The sequence below is a fragment of the Bos grunniens genome, chromosome 22, assembly GCF_055505025.1.
Source record: "Bos grunniens cultivar Pamir isolate PY7600 chromosome 22, Bosgru_T2T1.0, whole genome shotgun sequence".
Classification (NCBI taxonomy): Eukaryota; Metazoa; Chordata; class Mammalia; order Artiodactyla; family Bovidae; genus Bos; species Bos grunniens.
Window position 1 is genome coordinate 15,048,701 of NC_141186.1, and position 14,822 is coordinate 15,063,522.

Genomic DNA, 14,822 nt, shown 5'->3' on the forward strand with positions numbered 1-14,822 from the left:
TCCTGGCGGAAAGGGGCCTCGGTGCGAGAGAGTGAGTCCAGGGACCATCCTCTAGGATGGGAGCGGCGGGGCCTGGCCGGAGTCCGCGGCGGCCCGAGGCGGGGCTGGCTGCACCCGGACGGCGCGCACCACGCGTGTCCGCGCCCCCGCCGGCGCGCAGGGCGGCCTGGCCCTTTAAGCGTCCAGACGGCGGCCCCAGCTGACGCGCGGGCTCCAATCGGCGCCCCGCGCCCCCCGCCCGCCGCGCCTGAGGCTCTGGGGCCGCAGCTGCTCGGCGGCTGGACTCGCCGCGGCCCTGCGCCTCCGCCCGCCCGGCCGCGCCCCCGGGGGCCATGGTCGCGGGGCCCTGCGCGGGGGCGGCCCCCAGCGCGGCGCTACATGGAGCGGCCCCGGCCTGGCCGCCGGGGGCAGCGCGATCCCGCGGGGCCCTGTGAGCCCCCAGCGCCACGGCACCATGGTACGCAAGGCCCTGCCTGTCCCCCCACTTATCCGCCCACCTGCCCGCTCTGCCCTCTCGAGCGAACAGCCGGTCGTCTCGGCGTGGAGGGGTGTGAGGGATCTTAGCCCTCGCCGGGTCTCCCCTACCCCTTCTCGGGGTCCCTGCGGGCTGGGAATGCGGAGCTTTGACGCGGTCCTGGGCTGGGAAGGGGTTAAATTCCTGGGGTTGGGGCCGGGGCGCGAGAGGCTGAGGTCCTGCTAGGCACCAGCGGAGGGGGGCGCTTCTCTGGGCCGGGGACGGCGCCGCCCTCGGACTGGGTGATGGGGGGAGGGAGGAGGTCGGATTCCCGCCTGGGCCTTGGGCCACGTGGGCGCTGGAGCCGCCCTGCCAGGGGATTCGGGGCTCCTGGGCCAAGCGGGATCGGGGGAGGACGCCTGCAGCTCTGGTCCAAACTCCTGTGTGACCTTGGACCTGTCCACCGCCCTCTCTGGGCCTGTTTCTCGGGAAGGACGAGTGGCCTGAGTTGAGAGGAGGCTGGCACAGATACCCTCTCCCTAAAAGGAGGAGGCAGTAAGTCATGAGCCTGTGCCCCCTGTGCTCAGTCTGGGTCCACCCACTGCTTTCTGGGGACAGAAGAATTGACGTGGGAGTAGAGGGTGCAGATGGACACCCAGGTTTCATCCTGGAGCCTCCAGGGAGATTCTGGGGCAGCGTAGGGAGCTAGCTGGTGGTTTTGTGATGGTGAGGCAGGGTACCTCTCAGGAGTAGAAGGCTCTGCCGGTGGTGAGCAGCCTCAGCAGGTGTCCCTGGCACCTGGCCTGCCCCCACCAGCCTGGCTTGTGGGGGAGGGTTTGAGAGCATGAAATGCCCTGGCAACAGAAGTCCCTGACCATTCCTCTGGTCTTGTGTCTTAGCCCAGCTGGCCTGGACTTGGGGTGGGGTGTGTGACTGCAGCTGGCACAGCCAGATGGGGAGGGGCATCTACAGCTTCAGGAAACTGGCACATCTGGCTGGAGAGGCAGACACAGCTGGTGGGCCCTGTGTGGGAGGTACCAGGCTAGGGGGTAACCATACCCCACTGAGGGGCTGCCAGATAAGGACTCAGGCAGCATCTATGTGCCTGGTCAAGGAAGTACAGTCAGGGCTCCTGGTTGTAAGATCCTTGGGCCCCTCAAGGGCCAAGGATGGTGCAGCCTTGCCTGGGGGTGTTGCCTCAGAAATGGAGTCTCTGGGGCAACACTACCTCCCAGGCTAAAACCTTTCCTCCCCTGCTGAGGCCAGAGGAGTCTTCAGTGGATCCTGGGACCAGATGTGCACACAGGAAGTGTTAGGCACTGCCCTTGACCCATGGCAGATAAGCACTGGAGGGCGTTCTGTGAAGGAGCAGTGGACCTGGGATGGGTACCCCACAACACGTCTGACATTGACAAGTCCTTATCCAAGCTACTTCCCCACCACTCTCTGGCCCTGGAGGCCCTGAGGAACTTCTGTTACACCCAAATTGCATCCTGACCCCTCACTGACTTGCAGGTGGCAGCAGCTCTAGGGAGGAGGGTACAGGTTGCCGGAGGTGCTGGTGGGGTCTGGGGAACCACAGCTGGTCCTGAGACGCCTCGTCCTGCTTTTTGAGTCATTAAAGGCCAAGAAATACTTTCCCATGGAATAGTATCCAGTCCAACACAGATTTGGTGGCCTCAGCAGGGCTGAAAGTCCAGGGGCTCTGCTTCTGTTGACTGTGAGACCCTCCCATTCTGAGCCCATCTGTGTAATAAAGTTTGGTCCCAGAAGATGAATTAGAATGAGTCAGAGGATGGAGATGAAAGGGGGTTGGCACTTTATTCCTGTTAGATTGGCCAGACCAAGATGGGCTAGCAGCCCTGAGACAGAGGAACAAATAAGTGGCTTCTTGGCTGGGGTGAAGGAGGTGTTGGGGAGGAACTCAAGAGAGATGGTGGTGGACTTCCCTGGTGGTCCAGTGGTTGGGAATCTGCTTGCCAATACAGGGAACATGGGTTCAGTCCCTGGCCCAGGAAGATCCTACGTGCTGCAGGGTAGCCGGGCCTGTGTGCCATAACTACTAGAGCCCGCAAGCTGCAGCTGCTGAAAAAAGAGAGCATGAGGTGGGTGCTGCCCTGGGCTACTGGGTGTGAAGGGTGAAGCCCAGGGCAGGTCCTCTCATTCAAGTGACTGAAAGGACTGACATAAAGGGAGGGGTAGGCTGTGGATGGATGGGACTGGGGTTTTATCCCGAGGCTTCCAGAGACATGCATAGGGTAGGAGAGCTGATGGCTTTGCAGTGCAACAAGGTACCCTCAAATGTAGGAGGCTCTGACTTAGCGGACAGGGCCTGAGGAGGGCCAGAACCAGGCAGGTCGTTGATAGATGTTAACTGAATATCTGCTGTGCGCTGGATCCATGCAAGGAACTGGGCAGCCTGCCTGTCTGTGCTCCTCACCTTTTGGGGAAGCCGCTGTGGTTGGACCAAGAATTAAGCTAGCCCTTGCTTAATTCCAGGCCCTTGCTTAATTAAGCCCTTGCTTGCTGCTGCTGCTGCTAAGTCACTTCAGTCGTGTCCGACTCTGTGCAACCCCATAGACAGCAGCCCACCAGGCTCCCCCGTCCCTGGGATTCTCCAGGCAAGAACACTGGAGTGGGTTGCCATTTCATTCTCCAATGAGTGAAAGTGAAAAGTGAAAGTGAAGTCACTCAGCCGTGTCCGACCCTCAGCGACCCCATGGACTGCAGCCTTCCAGGCTCCTCCGTCCATGGGATTCTCCAGGCAAGAGTACTGGAGTGGGGTGCCGTTGCCTTCTCCAAGCCCTTGCTTAATTCCAGGCAATTCACAGGTACTGAAAGTGGTCCAAAGATCTAATAATCTGACCAATCAGATTCAAAGGCCTCCTTCAGGCTCCACGAAGATGACATCATCTGGGAACCTCTGGGCCTGGACCACACCTGACCTGGGGTATGGGGGGCCTAGAGGGAAAGGGTTTGGTACAGGTCTTGGGATGCAGGACTTTTGATGCTAAAACCAGGGCCGTCCCCAGCAAACCAGGACTGGGTCGTCTCCCCACAGGCATCCTTTCAGTATTTCCAGGCCCTGTGGATTCTCTCCCTGACACTCACTTACAGATAAAACCAATCCTGCCCAACCCCAAACACCTCAGGAACAGAAGTCACCTAGCTCACTGCTCTGTCTCTGGCCACTGTACCTCCAGGACAGTGACTGTGACTTTTGTTCCGAAAGTGTCTGGGGCTGGGCAGGATTGGTTTAATTTGTAAGTGAGTGTCAGGGAGACAATCCATGGGGACCAGAAAGACTGAAATGATGCCTCTGGGGAGACAACCCAGTCCTCGTTTTTGCTGGGGACGGCCCTGGTTTTAGCATCAAAAGTCCTGCATCCCAGGAAACCCCTAGGTTCCTGGCCCACCTGCATAGTTGGTCATCCTCGAACCTTTTCCTTCCCCTTTTCTCCTTTTCCGCTTCCCTTCCCGGGATGACTGCTCCCATTTCACAGTGGAACAGCTGGAGGTCCAGAAAAGTCAACCACTGACCCAGGAGCTGATACGCGGCCTCAGAAGGTCACGGCCAGAGTCTGAGCTCTGAGGGACAGCTGACTCGGGCTTGAACCCTGGTTCCCCATCGTCTTTGCTTGAGTCTTTCGGCACCTTCTCTGTCACGTGGAACCAATAGTGATGGGGGATGGGGGGCACCTCCTGGCTGGCCTCGACCTGACCTGTGCCCTCGGCCCTGCAGTTGCTGGTTGAGAAGACAACGGACTCACCGGCGGCCGAGTTCTCGCTGGTGGAGGACGTGGCGCTGCACTTCGCCTGCTTGATGGGCCGCCTGAACGAGCAGCGCCTCTTCCAGCCTGACCTGTGCGACGTGGACTTGGTGCTGGTGCCCCAGCGCAGCGTCTTTCCAGCCCACAAGGGCGTGCTGGCCGCCTACAGCCAGTTCTTCCACTCGCTCTTCACCCAGAACAAGCAGCTGCAGCGCGTGGAGCTGTCCCTGGAGGCGCTGGCACCCGGCGGCCTGCAGCAGATCCTCAACTTCATCTACACGTCCAAGCTGCTGGTCAACGCGGCCAACGTCCACGAAGTGCTGAGTGCCGCGTCACTGCTGCAGATGGCCGACATCGCTGCGTCCTGCCAGGAGCTGCTAGATGCCCGCTCCCTCGGCCCCCCGGGCCCTGGTGCCGTGGCCCTCGCCCAGCCAGCTGCCGGCTGCACCCCAGCTGCACCAACCTACTACTGCGACATCAAGCAGGAGGCCGACGCCCCGGGCCTGCCCAAGATCTACGCCCGAGAGGGCCCCGACCCCTACTCCGTGCGCGTCGAGGACGGGGCTGGGGCCACAGGTGGCACGGTGCCTGCCGCCCTCGGGCCGGCTCAGCCCTTCTTCAAGGAGGAGAAGGAGGGTGGCGTTGAAGAGGCTGGCGGGCCCCCAGCCAGCTTGTGCAAGCTGGAGGGTGGGGAGGAGCTGGAGGAAGAGCTCGGGGGTTCTGGCACCTACAGTCGGCGAGAGCAGTCCCAGATCATCGTGGAGGTGAACCTCAACAACCAGACACTGCATGTGTCCACAGGGCCCGAGGGCAAGCCAGGCACTGCCACTGGCCCGGCCACCATGGTGCTGGGCCGGGAGGACGGGCTGCAGAGACACTCGGAAGAGGAGGAGGATGACGAAGAGGAGGAGGAAGAGGAGGACGAGGAGGAAGAGGAGGGAGGAGGCAGTGGAGCAGAGGAGGAGGAGGAGGATGAGGAGGGCGGCAGTCAGGGGGAGGATGAGGAGGATGAGGAGGAGGAAGGGCACAGCGAGCAAGAGGAGGAAGAGGAGGAGGAAGAGGAAGGGCACAGCGAGCAGGATCAGGAGAGCTCAGAGGAGGAGGAAGATGAGGAGGACGGGGAGGCAGGGGGCAGGCAGGGGGGCCTGGGGCGCCGCAGCAGCCGGGCAGAGCCCCCTGCCCACAGTCGCATGGCCACGAGGTCTGCCCGGCGCCGTGGCCCCCCTGAGCCGGAGGAGGCCGGGCGGCGGGGCGGGAAGCGGCCAAAGCCACCTGCAGGAGTGGCTCCCGCTCCTGGCTCCCGAGGGCCACAGGCTGCTGATGGGCTGGGGGCAAAGGTGAAGCTGGAGGAGAAACAGCACCATCCATGCCAGAAGTGCCCGCGCGTTTTCAACAACCGTTGGTACCTGGAGAAGCACATGAATGTGACCCACAGCCGCATGCAGATCTGCGACCAGTGCGGCAAGCGCTTCCTGCTAGAGAGCGAGCTGCTGCTGCACCGGCAGACAGACTGCGAACGCAACATCCAGGTGGGCCTCCAAGGGGCCTGCAGGGGGCAGCCATCCAGGCTAAGCCAGGCCGGAACTGGGCCCTGGGCACCCAGTGTCCTGCTGCCTGTGTTGTCTGCACAGTCTGCAGAGAGCAGGCTCAGCCCCCACCCCCCAACCCCGCCCCAGGGACAGTGGGACCAGCCCCAGCCCAAGGGTGAGCCCAGAGTGGTGAGAGCTCAGGGGATGACGTCAGGGAGAGCTTCCTGGAGGAGGCAGATAGACCTGGGCTTCCGCAAGAGTGCAGAAAGGATTGGAACAAACAGGACCCTTGCCAGAGAGGCAGAGGGGAGCAGGGACTCAGGAGAATGAGAGGAGAGAGTTGTCTGAGCATGTGAGGCTGGGGGACAGCCAGCTCTGAGGAGGGATGAGTCAGTGTTTTTGGACTGCTGCAAGGCCAGCAGGGCCCCCAGGTATATAGTTTGGTAGATTGAGCAGTGCAGGAAAGCACAGAGGGGAGGAGGGGTTTGCCCGGAAGGGGGCGCCATTTTCCACTTATTGCAAGGGCTGAGTGGAGCAAGGGGCAGCCAGGCGGGAGGAAACCCCTGCATTCAGCTCTTTGGAGGTACCAGCTGGCCTGGGCATGGGGAAGAGGGACTGGATGAGCAGTTCGGGAAGTGCAGGGGGCCCAACAGGAAGGCTGCTGGGGCCAAACAGGGGATCTGGGCTGACTGCCAAGCATTGAGCCAGCCTGCATCTGGGCCAGCCTGGCCTTTCAGGGTGAAGACAGCACAAGGCCAGCCAAGTGATTTTTTGCCTTTTCTGGCTGAGAGTGAGGTTGAGGGGCAGTAGGTAGGCGATGCTAATTGCCTGAACTAATTGCTAATTGGAGAAAGTGTTACCTGAGGGTTACCTGGATTCCTGCCCCACCCTCAGGCACATGCTCCCACCTGCCTGCCTGCTGGCCTGCCCTGTGACTCTCCACATGCACACCCCCGAGCTTCCCTCCTGAAAGGGAAAGACGCTTGTACTTCTACCCTGGGTACCCTGACCCAATTTCTGCCTAAGCCCTGGCCTACTGCAGGGGTAAGGGCCCAGGAGACGAGGAGGAGGGGAGTGTGGTCCCCAGGGTTCCCACTACCATCTCGTGTCCAAAAGGCCCTTGCACCTCCTGCAGTCCCCCAGCCCTTTGGAACCTGTTCCCTTGGGGATCTCTGTGGTGTCAAGGTATGGGCCCCAGCAGGGGAGGCAGCAGAAATAATGTCTCAGCTTTGCCAGGACTTGTTATCCGAGGGGCTCCCCCTTGAACTGTAGCCTCCTCACCCACTGTGGCCCTTCAGCCAGTTATGTGTCTCTCCTCTGTAGAAAGATGTCTTGTTGAAATGAGCACAGAGGAGGGACTTCATGGAAGAGGTGGCCCATGACCCTAGTGAGTTCAGATGAGGAGGGAGGGCCCCAGGCTGCAACCCTGGGCGGGTGGGCAGGTGGGTAATATTAGGGATTTACCACCCCTGACTCAGAATATCAAACGTAGCTGGTCCTTGGCCACCAAGATCTCTCTCTCGAGCACAGTTCAGGTGGGGAAACTGAGGCCTAGAGAGGCAGTGACTTGTCCTAGGTCACATGGTCCTGACTCAGGGCCTAAAGTCTTTTCATTCCACAGTGTGTGACATGTGGCAAAGCTTTTAAGAAGCTCTGGTCCCTCCACGAGCACAATAAAATTGTGCACGGCTACGCAGAAAAGAAGTTCTCCTGTGAAATTTGTGAGAAGAAGTTCTATACCATGGCTCACGTGCGCAAGCATATGGTTGGTAAGTCTAGGCCTGTGGCGGAACGGGCCCAAGGTCCAAGCTGGGCCAGCTGCTGGGTGTGCTAGGAAGTCTTTCACATCCAGGGACAATATAAAGGGATGAGAAAGCACCAAGTAGCTGGGAGGTGGGGCGGGGACAGTGGATGGGGCAGTGGGGCCGAGGAGGGGGTAGGGCTAGTCTGGGGCCAGGGCTGCCATGTACAGTTGGGCACGTTGCACATGGCACAAGGGCTCATGACAGGAGGGCAGGTAGAGACCAGAATCCAGCTAGCACACTGCTACCCAGGCTGGCACCCCAACATGGGGCTAGGTCCACCAGAGCACCTTCTGCTAAATTACACAGAGTGCTTACTGTGTGGGCTGACACAGCCCCTGTCTCAGTCTGAGGACAGCTATGCCCCTGACAGGGCTTCAGACTTCTCTGAATGCAACCCTCCTCCCAGGAGTCATACCTGGACACAAGTGTGTCTTGGGCCACTTCGCTGCCTTGGGCATGGCTGTCCCTCCCCTCTAGGTGGGCCTGGCTGAGAGTCTGGCTGTTGTCTGGGTGGCCCTCCTTTCTTTGCCCACTTAGGGGCTGGAGCTCTCCCCACTGTCTAGCCAGGGAGACAGTGAGCCCTGGCCAGAGATGCCCTTTCTCTACCAGACAGTACTGGAGGCTTCCAATATGAACTGACTGGGAGCTGGGAACCTGGGGTGTAGGTATCAGCCAGGAGCATACTAGGTAACCCAGGATTGGTGGTCCTTCCTGGGCTTGGATTCCCCAGCTCTGAACTGTGAGGGGGGCCCTCCGTGTCTCCAGATGCTTCCTCCCACATCTTCCTTGGAGTTTGTTTTGGCAGGGAGTGCAGATAACTCCTTCTGGATGGCAGGGGACCCAAGGCTGAGGCCTTTACAGGTGCCATCCTCTGTAAAGCCCAGCCACCTTGGAGACCCAGGACCACTCTTCCTGTTTTTATAGAAGAGGATGCTGAAACTCACTGAGGCTCACAGCAGCCATACAGAGAACCAGTGGCTAGGCCAGGATTTGAGCCGAGGCTAAGGAACCACGAAGGCCTCTGTGCTTGTCTGAGCAGACAGAGACCTAGCGGGGGGTGTGGGAGGGAGGGACAGGGAGGGAGGGGGAAGGACCTCGCCTGGGGGACAGAGGCCACGGGGCAGGTCCCAGGGTAGATGGTGCCCCAGGAGGTGGGTTCAAGGCTCAGCGTGGGGTCGGTCCAGCAGGGGTCCCCTGGGAGAAGCCAGATGGGTCCCTGAGATGTCATGGCCATGGTGCCTGCCCCGTAGCCCACACCAAGGACATGCCCTTCACCTGCGAGACCTGTGGGAAGTCCTTCAAACGCAGCATGTCTCTCAAGGTGCACTCCCTGCAGCACTCCGGGGAGAAGCCGTTCAGATGCGAGGTGAGTCCACTTCTGCCCCCAGGGACCACCCTGAACAGGGCAGGGATCAGGGGCAACAGCAGCTTAAAAACCAGGGGGTAGGGGGACTGGAGTATAGGGTGCAGAAAGAGAGGGGGCCCTCCTGTTGTTTGCCTTCTACTCCATCCTTCCCTGGTTGCCCACCTACACCAACCCCCCCCACCCCCGCCACATACCCCTGCTTCCTCTCACTATCTCAGTGCTGCACGTTCAGGGTGGGAAGTCTGCATGGGCTGGAACCATAGGACAGGCTTTCTGGAGAGGTGGAGAAAGACACATCTTAGGCAAAGATCAGAGATGGAGTTGCAGGTGGGGCTGAGGGAGGCCTTTGGACAAGGAGGAAGGATGGAGAGTCTTAAGCACAAGGGCTCCCTCCACTCTGGGGCCTTTTCCCACTTGCTGAGCCCCATTCCTGCCTGGGCCTCTCTACCTGTGCCCCATGCGCTGCCCCACCCCAGGAGCACCTCAGCCGGCCTTGGCATCCACCTGTCCTTGCCCAGGAGTCCCTCCCGCTGTGAGTCCTTCCCGGCCCTGTGAGCTGGGGACCAGTGCTTACCTCCCTGAAGGTTATTCCCCCACTCTGCCCTGGGTCTTGCCCCACCCAACCCTGCCCTCAGAACTGCAATGAGCGCTTCCAGTACAAGTACCAGCTGCGGTCACACATGAGCATCCACATCGGCCACAAGCAGTTCATGTGCCAGTGGTGTGGCAAAGACTTCAACATGAAGCAGTACTTTGATGAGCACATGAAGACCCACACAGGTACTGCTGTCCAACGGTGATGGCCTCTGCGCCATAGCAGGCATCCTTCTCTGCCCTTTTCTGAGGCTCAGCCCTGGCCTCCCTGACTCCCACGGTCGGGTGAGGGAGGCTGGCTCACAGGTTGGGGGTGGGGGGCGTGGCGGCCCCCCAGCAACTCCCCGAGGCTCATCCCCACCCACCCTGCAGGGGAGAAGCCGTACATCTGCGAGATCTGCGGCAAGAGCTTCACCAGCCGGCCCAACATGAAGCGGCACCGGCGCACGCACACCGGCGAAAAGCCCTACCCCTGCGACGTGTGCGGCCAGCGCTTCCGTTTCTCCAACATGCTCAAGGCGCACAAGGAGAAGTGCTTCCGCGTCAGCCACCCCATGGCCAGCGACGGCGCCCCCGCGGCCCCGGGCCTGCCCCCTGCCCCGCCCCAGGCTCTGCCCCTGCTGCCCGGGCTGCCGCAGACCCTGCCACCCCCGCCGCACCTGCCGCCCCCACCGCCGCTCTTCCCCACGGCCTCCAGCCCGGGCAGCGGGAGGCTGAGCACCAACAACTAACTGCCTGCCTGCTCCAAGGGGCCCAGGACCCTGCCCTCCTCCTTGGGGGGCAGTGACACCTCCAGAGTTGGCTGGACCCCAGCCTCGCCCCAAGGCCCCTGACCCTGGGGGGTGTGCAGGCTGGCAGCCCCCAGAGCTGGCCGAGGACACCTCGCTACCAAGTGCCCCCTTTCAGTGACTTCTTGAAGCCTTTACTTTTTTTTGTTGTTTGTTTTTTGGGAAGTGAAGGAAAAAGAAAAGAGAGGAAACCATTGGCAGTATCCCCCTCCAGGTGAGGGGGGCGCTGGAGGCGGCAGGTAGGGGGGACAGGGGCCCAGGGAGCAGGTGTGACTGGTCACTCTGCTGAGGCCTAAGCCAGAGGGAGGGGGGTGGCCCAGCCCAGATCACCTTTAGCCACTTATCCGCGCCTTTCCTGGGCCCCCTAACTTGTGCCTCATATCCTGGAGGGTTTGGGGAGAAGTTGGGTGCCATCTCCCTTTGGAGGAGGTGTGGACCCAGTGTGAGGGCTGCGGATATCCAGGCAGAGGCTTGAGCCTGGATGCCCTGGGAGCGTGCCAGGAGGCTGTGGCAAGGCGTGAAGACTGCAGCTCTACATAGGGAGGGTCAGGGGGGTGTGGGGCGGGCAGGGGCTGGACCCCAGACATTTGCTTTCCCCATTCACAACCCTGCGGCAGGCACAGGGATCCCCGACCTGCACTAGGCTGCACCGAGGGCCCTGGGTCCTGGAGAAGATGTCCCCGGAAGCCGCTGGGCCTCAGGGTGTTGTGGGCCAGGCCCTGGGTAGACAGACGGGCTGGATCCCACAGCACTAGCTCCCAGGGCCTGCTGCCCAGGAGCCCCTGCAGATGGGTGGACCCCAGGGGCAGGCCCCTAAGGAGGAGGCTTGGGCCAATGTTCTGAGGTTTCAAGGTGCTATCAGTGGGGCAGAGGCCAGGGCAGCTGTTCACAGAGCACCCCATCCCTCACCAGCTGCCCCAGCTGCATCTCCCACACTAGAGATGTGTGTGTCTGTGTCCGTCTGCTCCCTGAAGGCAGCACAGGCCTCCTCCGCTCCCTGGACCTGGTCACAACCCGACCCTGGCTGACATCCAGCACCCTTGTCCCTCCTGGGCCTCTGTGCTCATGGGTGGCACGAGGAGCCTGCATGACCAGGCCCGGGGGTCAGGGTCGCGGGCGCTGGGAGAGCCCCAGCCTGTGCCCAATGCTTGCCCTCACGAGGCCAGCACTAACAGGACATCCTTTTTTTGTTGTCATTTAACGTCTTGATTCCTGCCTTTAAAAGGGGGAGGAAGGTTCCATAAGCTACATATTTCCTAGTTAAGCTCTTTCCTATTGTGTTTATACAGTTTTGTTTGTTATACTCTTTGCACCTTAAACCCCCATGACTACCCCCACACCACCACCTTCCCAGCATGGCTGGAGTGGGAAGAGGCCTGAGCCCAGGGGGTCGTGGAGGGGGGATTGGCCCCATCAGCTCAAGGGCTGAGGGGGTCGGGACCCCTCAGACCTCCTTGTAAGGTCCATGGCGCTGGGGCAGGGGGCTGGGGACATTTTAATCATCAATAAACGAAGCACTTTATTCTGTACAGATGTGGGTAAGCCCAAGGAGCCCAAATGATTTGAGGATTTAGAATCCAAGCCACACAGCCCAGACTGTTCTCTGGGCTTAGAGGGTTTGAGTTTGGGGCTGTAGCAGGAACAGTGCAAGCCAGAGCCTACGTACGTACCCTCAGATGCCCCTGCTGTCCTCTGGGCACCCCCTCAAGAGAGGAAAGCTCCCTGTCTGGTTCCCAGCACTGCGGCTCCCCCACCCCGAGGCTGAGGGTTCTAGCCTCTTATGGGGTCAGGGTTGCACCTCTCAGGCTCCTGTTCTACTGTAGCTCTTTTCTTCTCCTGCACCCCTTGATCTCTGGGCTTCCATGACGTCCTCAGGGTCCCCCCCACTCCCCCCTCTCCCTTGCTATTTCCAACCTCCAGTCCCAGTGCCTGGCGGCTCTTCAGAGCTTGCCCACATTTTCCTAAAAAAAGTCTGATTTCCCCAAATGGGCTGTAGGCTGGGACTCCCCTGAGCTTCTCACCCACTGTGGCTGACACCAGGATCTCACCCACTGTGGCTGACACCACCACAGAGCTGGTGGCCCTGTCACCTGCTACCGTCACTGCAGCCTTAGAAAGCCTGGGGGGCCCTGGCCAGGCTGGCCTCTGATCCGTGAAGTCAGACTTTCACAAGCAAAGGCTGGAGATGGGTGTAGGGAGCTGCTGGCGAGACCCTGTCCCAGGACTTGGGTCTCCTACTCTTGAACGCTTCCCTTCTCAGGGCATGAGAGGGGTCCAGACAGCAGGCTGGGCACTGGTCAGATGGTCATTGTATTAATAGCTTAGATGGGCACGGCCACCCCCTCTCCTGGGAGGCCCCCGTCCTAGCGGGGACAGGAGTCCTGTGTCCCTGGTGCTAAATGCTCTCTTCCCCTTTGGCCAGTGTTGGTGGGAGCTCCTTTCTGGCCAGACCACAAGGGTCTGAAGCAATAATGGAACCTCAGCCGTGCCAGTGTGGATAGGGGTTCTTGTTTTACCAGCTTTTACATTTCCTTTTTAATTTTTAAAACAAATTAACAAGCACCTGGATATTGGAGGGAGGGGCTTGGGCCATCACACCCACTTCCCAGGGCTGGTGATGGGGAGGGGGCTTGGGATGATTATCTCCCACTGCAGATCTGCCAAGGGGGGCCGCTCTGTCCAGCTGGACTTCTCAGCCCACTTGGCCAAGCCTCAAGTCTGGAACCTGGCCTGCCCCTCCCCAGCTCCCCTTGTAGTCCCTGGTCTTGGGCCAGCTGGGGATGAGTGGCCAGAGAGATGACCATTCAAGCCCCATGACTACAGTTCTAGGAACCCAGGCTGGGTGGGGGGGCAGGCAGTGGGGGCAAAGCCTGAGCCTCTGATCCTGACATTTGCTGCCATGTCCCACATGGCACCCCTCGGCAGTCGGGGGGGGGTGGCGCTCAGTGGCAAAACGGCTGTGCCCAGGTACGTGGACCCTTGATGTCTGCCCTGTGTGGTCATCCCACAGCCCCAGAGTGTATGGGGGACTGCAGGAGGGTGAGGAGAAGAGTGGAGGGGAATAAAGGCAGTACAACTGTCTCTTGGCCCAGCCTCTTCTTTACATATGCCGCCCTGACCGTGGGCTGAAAGGACTCAGACCACAGAGAGATGAAGGACAGTGCGGCCGCCAAAGACCACATGGACACCTGTGCCCGGAGCATCCCCAGGTCCCGTCTCCCTCTCCTGAGGATGGGCTGGGCTCCTGGGGAACCTCCAGAGCCAAGGGCTGAGGTCTGAAGGAGCTTGGTGTCTGCGCCTGGGAGAACAACTCAGACGGAAGACTGTGGCCTCCGAGGAGCAAGCAACTCTCCCCGTGGACCTCAGAATTATTTCGCTGGGGCACCGGGCTCCATGTGGGATAGAATTATAGGCTGTGGGGACACATGGTGAATGAATGAATGCCCCCTCACCATGTATGTAGCACTTGGTTTCAGATGCCCAGAGAGGGGTCTCAGATGAGATACCAGGGTATCTGAGGGGTCTCAGACACTGGGAGGGGCTAGGAGAGAGGCTGCTGGGTGGCTCACTAACTGGCCAGGGAGAGGCAGTTCAGGTCCCCAGGATGAGTACGTTGCCCTCCACGCAGCCCCACTTCTCTGAGGGGAACAGGGGCTTGCTCAAGTCACCCTGAAAGTGCCGCTTGCTGCTAGGCCTGCGGGCCTGGCTGCTCCCTGCTGGGTGTCTTGAGGGGATTCGGCCCCCCTGTGCTACCTGTCCATCCGTGCGTTGCCTCCATATCACCTCTTCCCGGCAGCCCCACTGTGCTGTGAGCAACAATCCGACGTCACACAACACGGTTTTCTAGAGAACCTCTGAGGAAAATATTTATTTTTTTAATTAAAGTTTTATTTGGACATAGTTGAAGAAGCCAAATATTTCTAGAACTTTTTTTTTTTTTCCCAAAAACCTGCAGTTCCCCACATCTCCTCCTTTCCAACTCCCAATAAGTGAGCAGTTCCAATTCAGTTGGTATTTTTGGTGTTTTCCTGCCCATGGAAAGCACTCCTCCAACACTGCTCTCCTCCTATTTTCAGTTTTAGGCATTGGCTATTGATGTATTTCTTCAACACTCCCATCACACACACAAACACTATATACACAATTCCCCTTCCTCCCAACATGGTTATGTTACTATTTGAGGTTAGATTAATATTTAGTATCTACATTATTATGACTATGTAGACACCGATCTCAACCAAGCCATATAATGCAATAGGATTCCATTTCCTTTCTCATAACTTTTTACTTTTGGCTCTTTTAAACATAATTTACTTTGGTTTCTAGGTGTTTAGCACTGCTGCATTCCCAAACCTCTTGTCATAAATGCAACTTTCCTTCCCGTATGTACAAACACAGCGAGTGTTCCATCCATTTCCTCACTCTCATAACCAAGGAGCAGTACAGGAAGATGACCCTAGGGAACACACAGTGCAACCAGCTTCCCATGAGGAGACTTGAGAAACTGCCTAACAGC

The 14,822-nt window shown here is 59.6% G+C and overlaps 1 protein-coding gene across 3 annotated transcripts; it reads left to right on the forward strand.

Moving 5' to 3' along the window:
* The first annotated feature begins 227 nt into the window (after positions 1-227).
* On the forward strand, positions 228-13,387 carry ZBTB47 (zinc finger and BTB domain containing 47). 3 transcript variants are annotated; one of them, XM_086366175.1, is made up of 6 exons: positions 228-457; positions 4,197-5,753; positions 7,375-7,522; positions 8,809-8,924; positions 9,509-9,704; positions 9,891-13,387. In XM_086366175.1, the coding sequence occupies exons 1-6, from the start codon at positions 455-457 to the stop codon at positions 10,247-10,249; spliced, it is 2,379 nt and encodes a 792-aa protein (XP_086222301.1). In that variant the 5' UTR covers positions 228-454; the 3' UTR covers positions 10,250-13,387. The 3 variants fall into 3 exon arrangements, with proteins under 3 accessions (XP_086222301.1, XP_086222299.1, XP_086222300.1); XM_086366173.1 differs by having other exon boundaries at positions 250-457; positions 9,560-9,704; XM_086366174.1 differs by having other exon boundaries at positions 266-457; positions 3,958-5,753; positions 9,560-9,704.
* Positions 13,388-14,822: the final 1,435 nt, after the last annotated feature.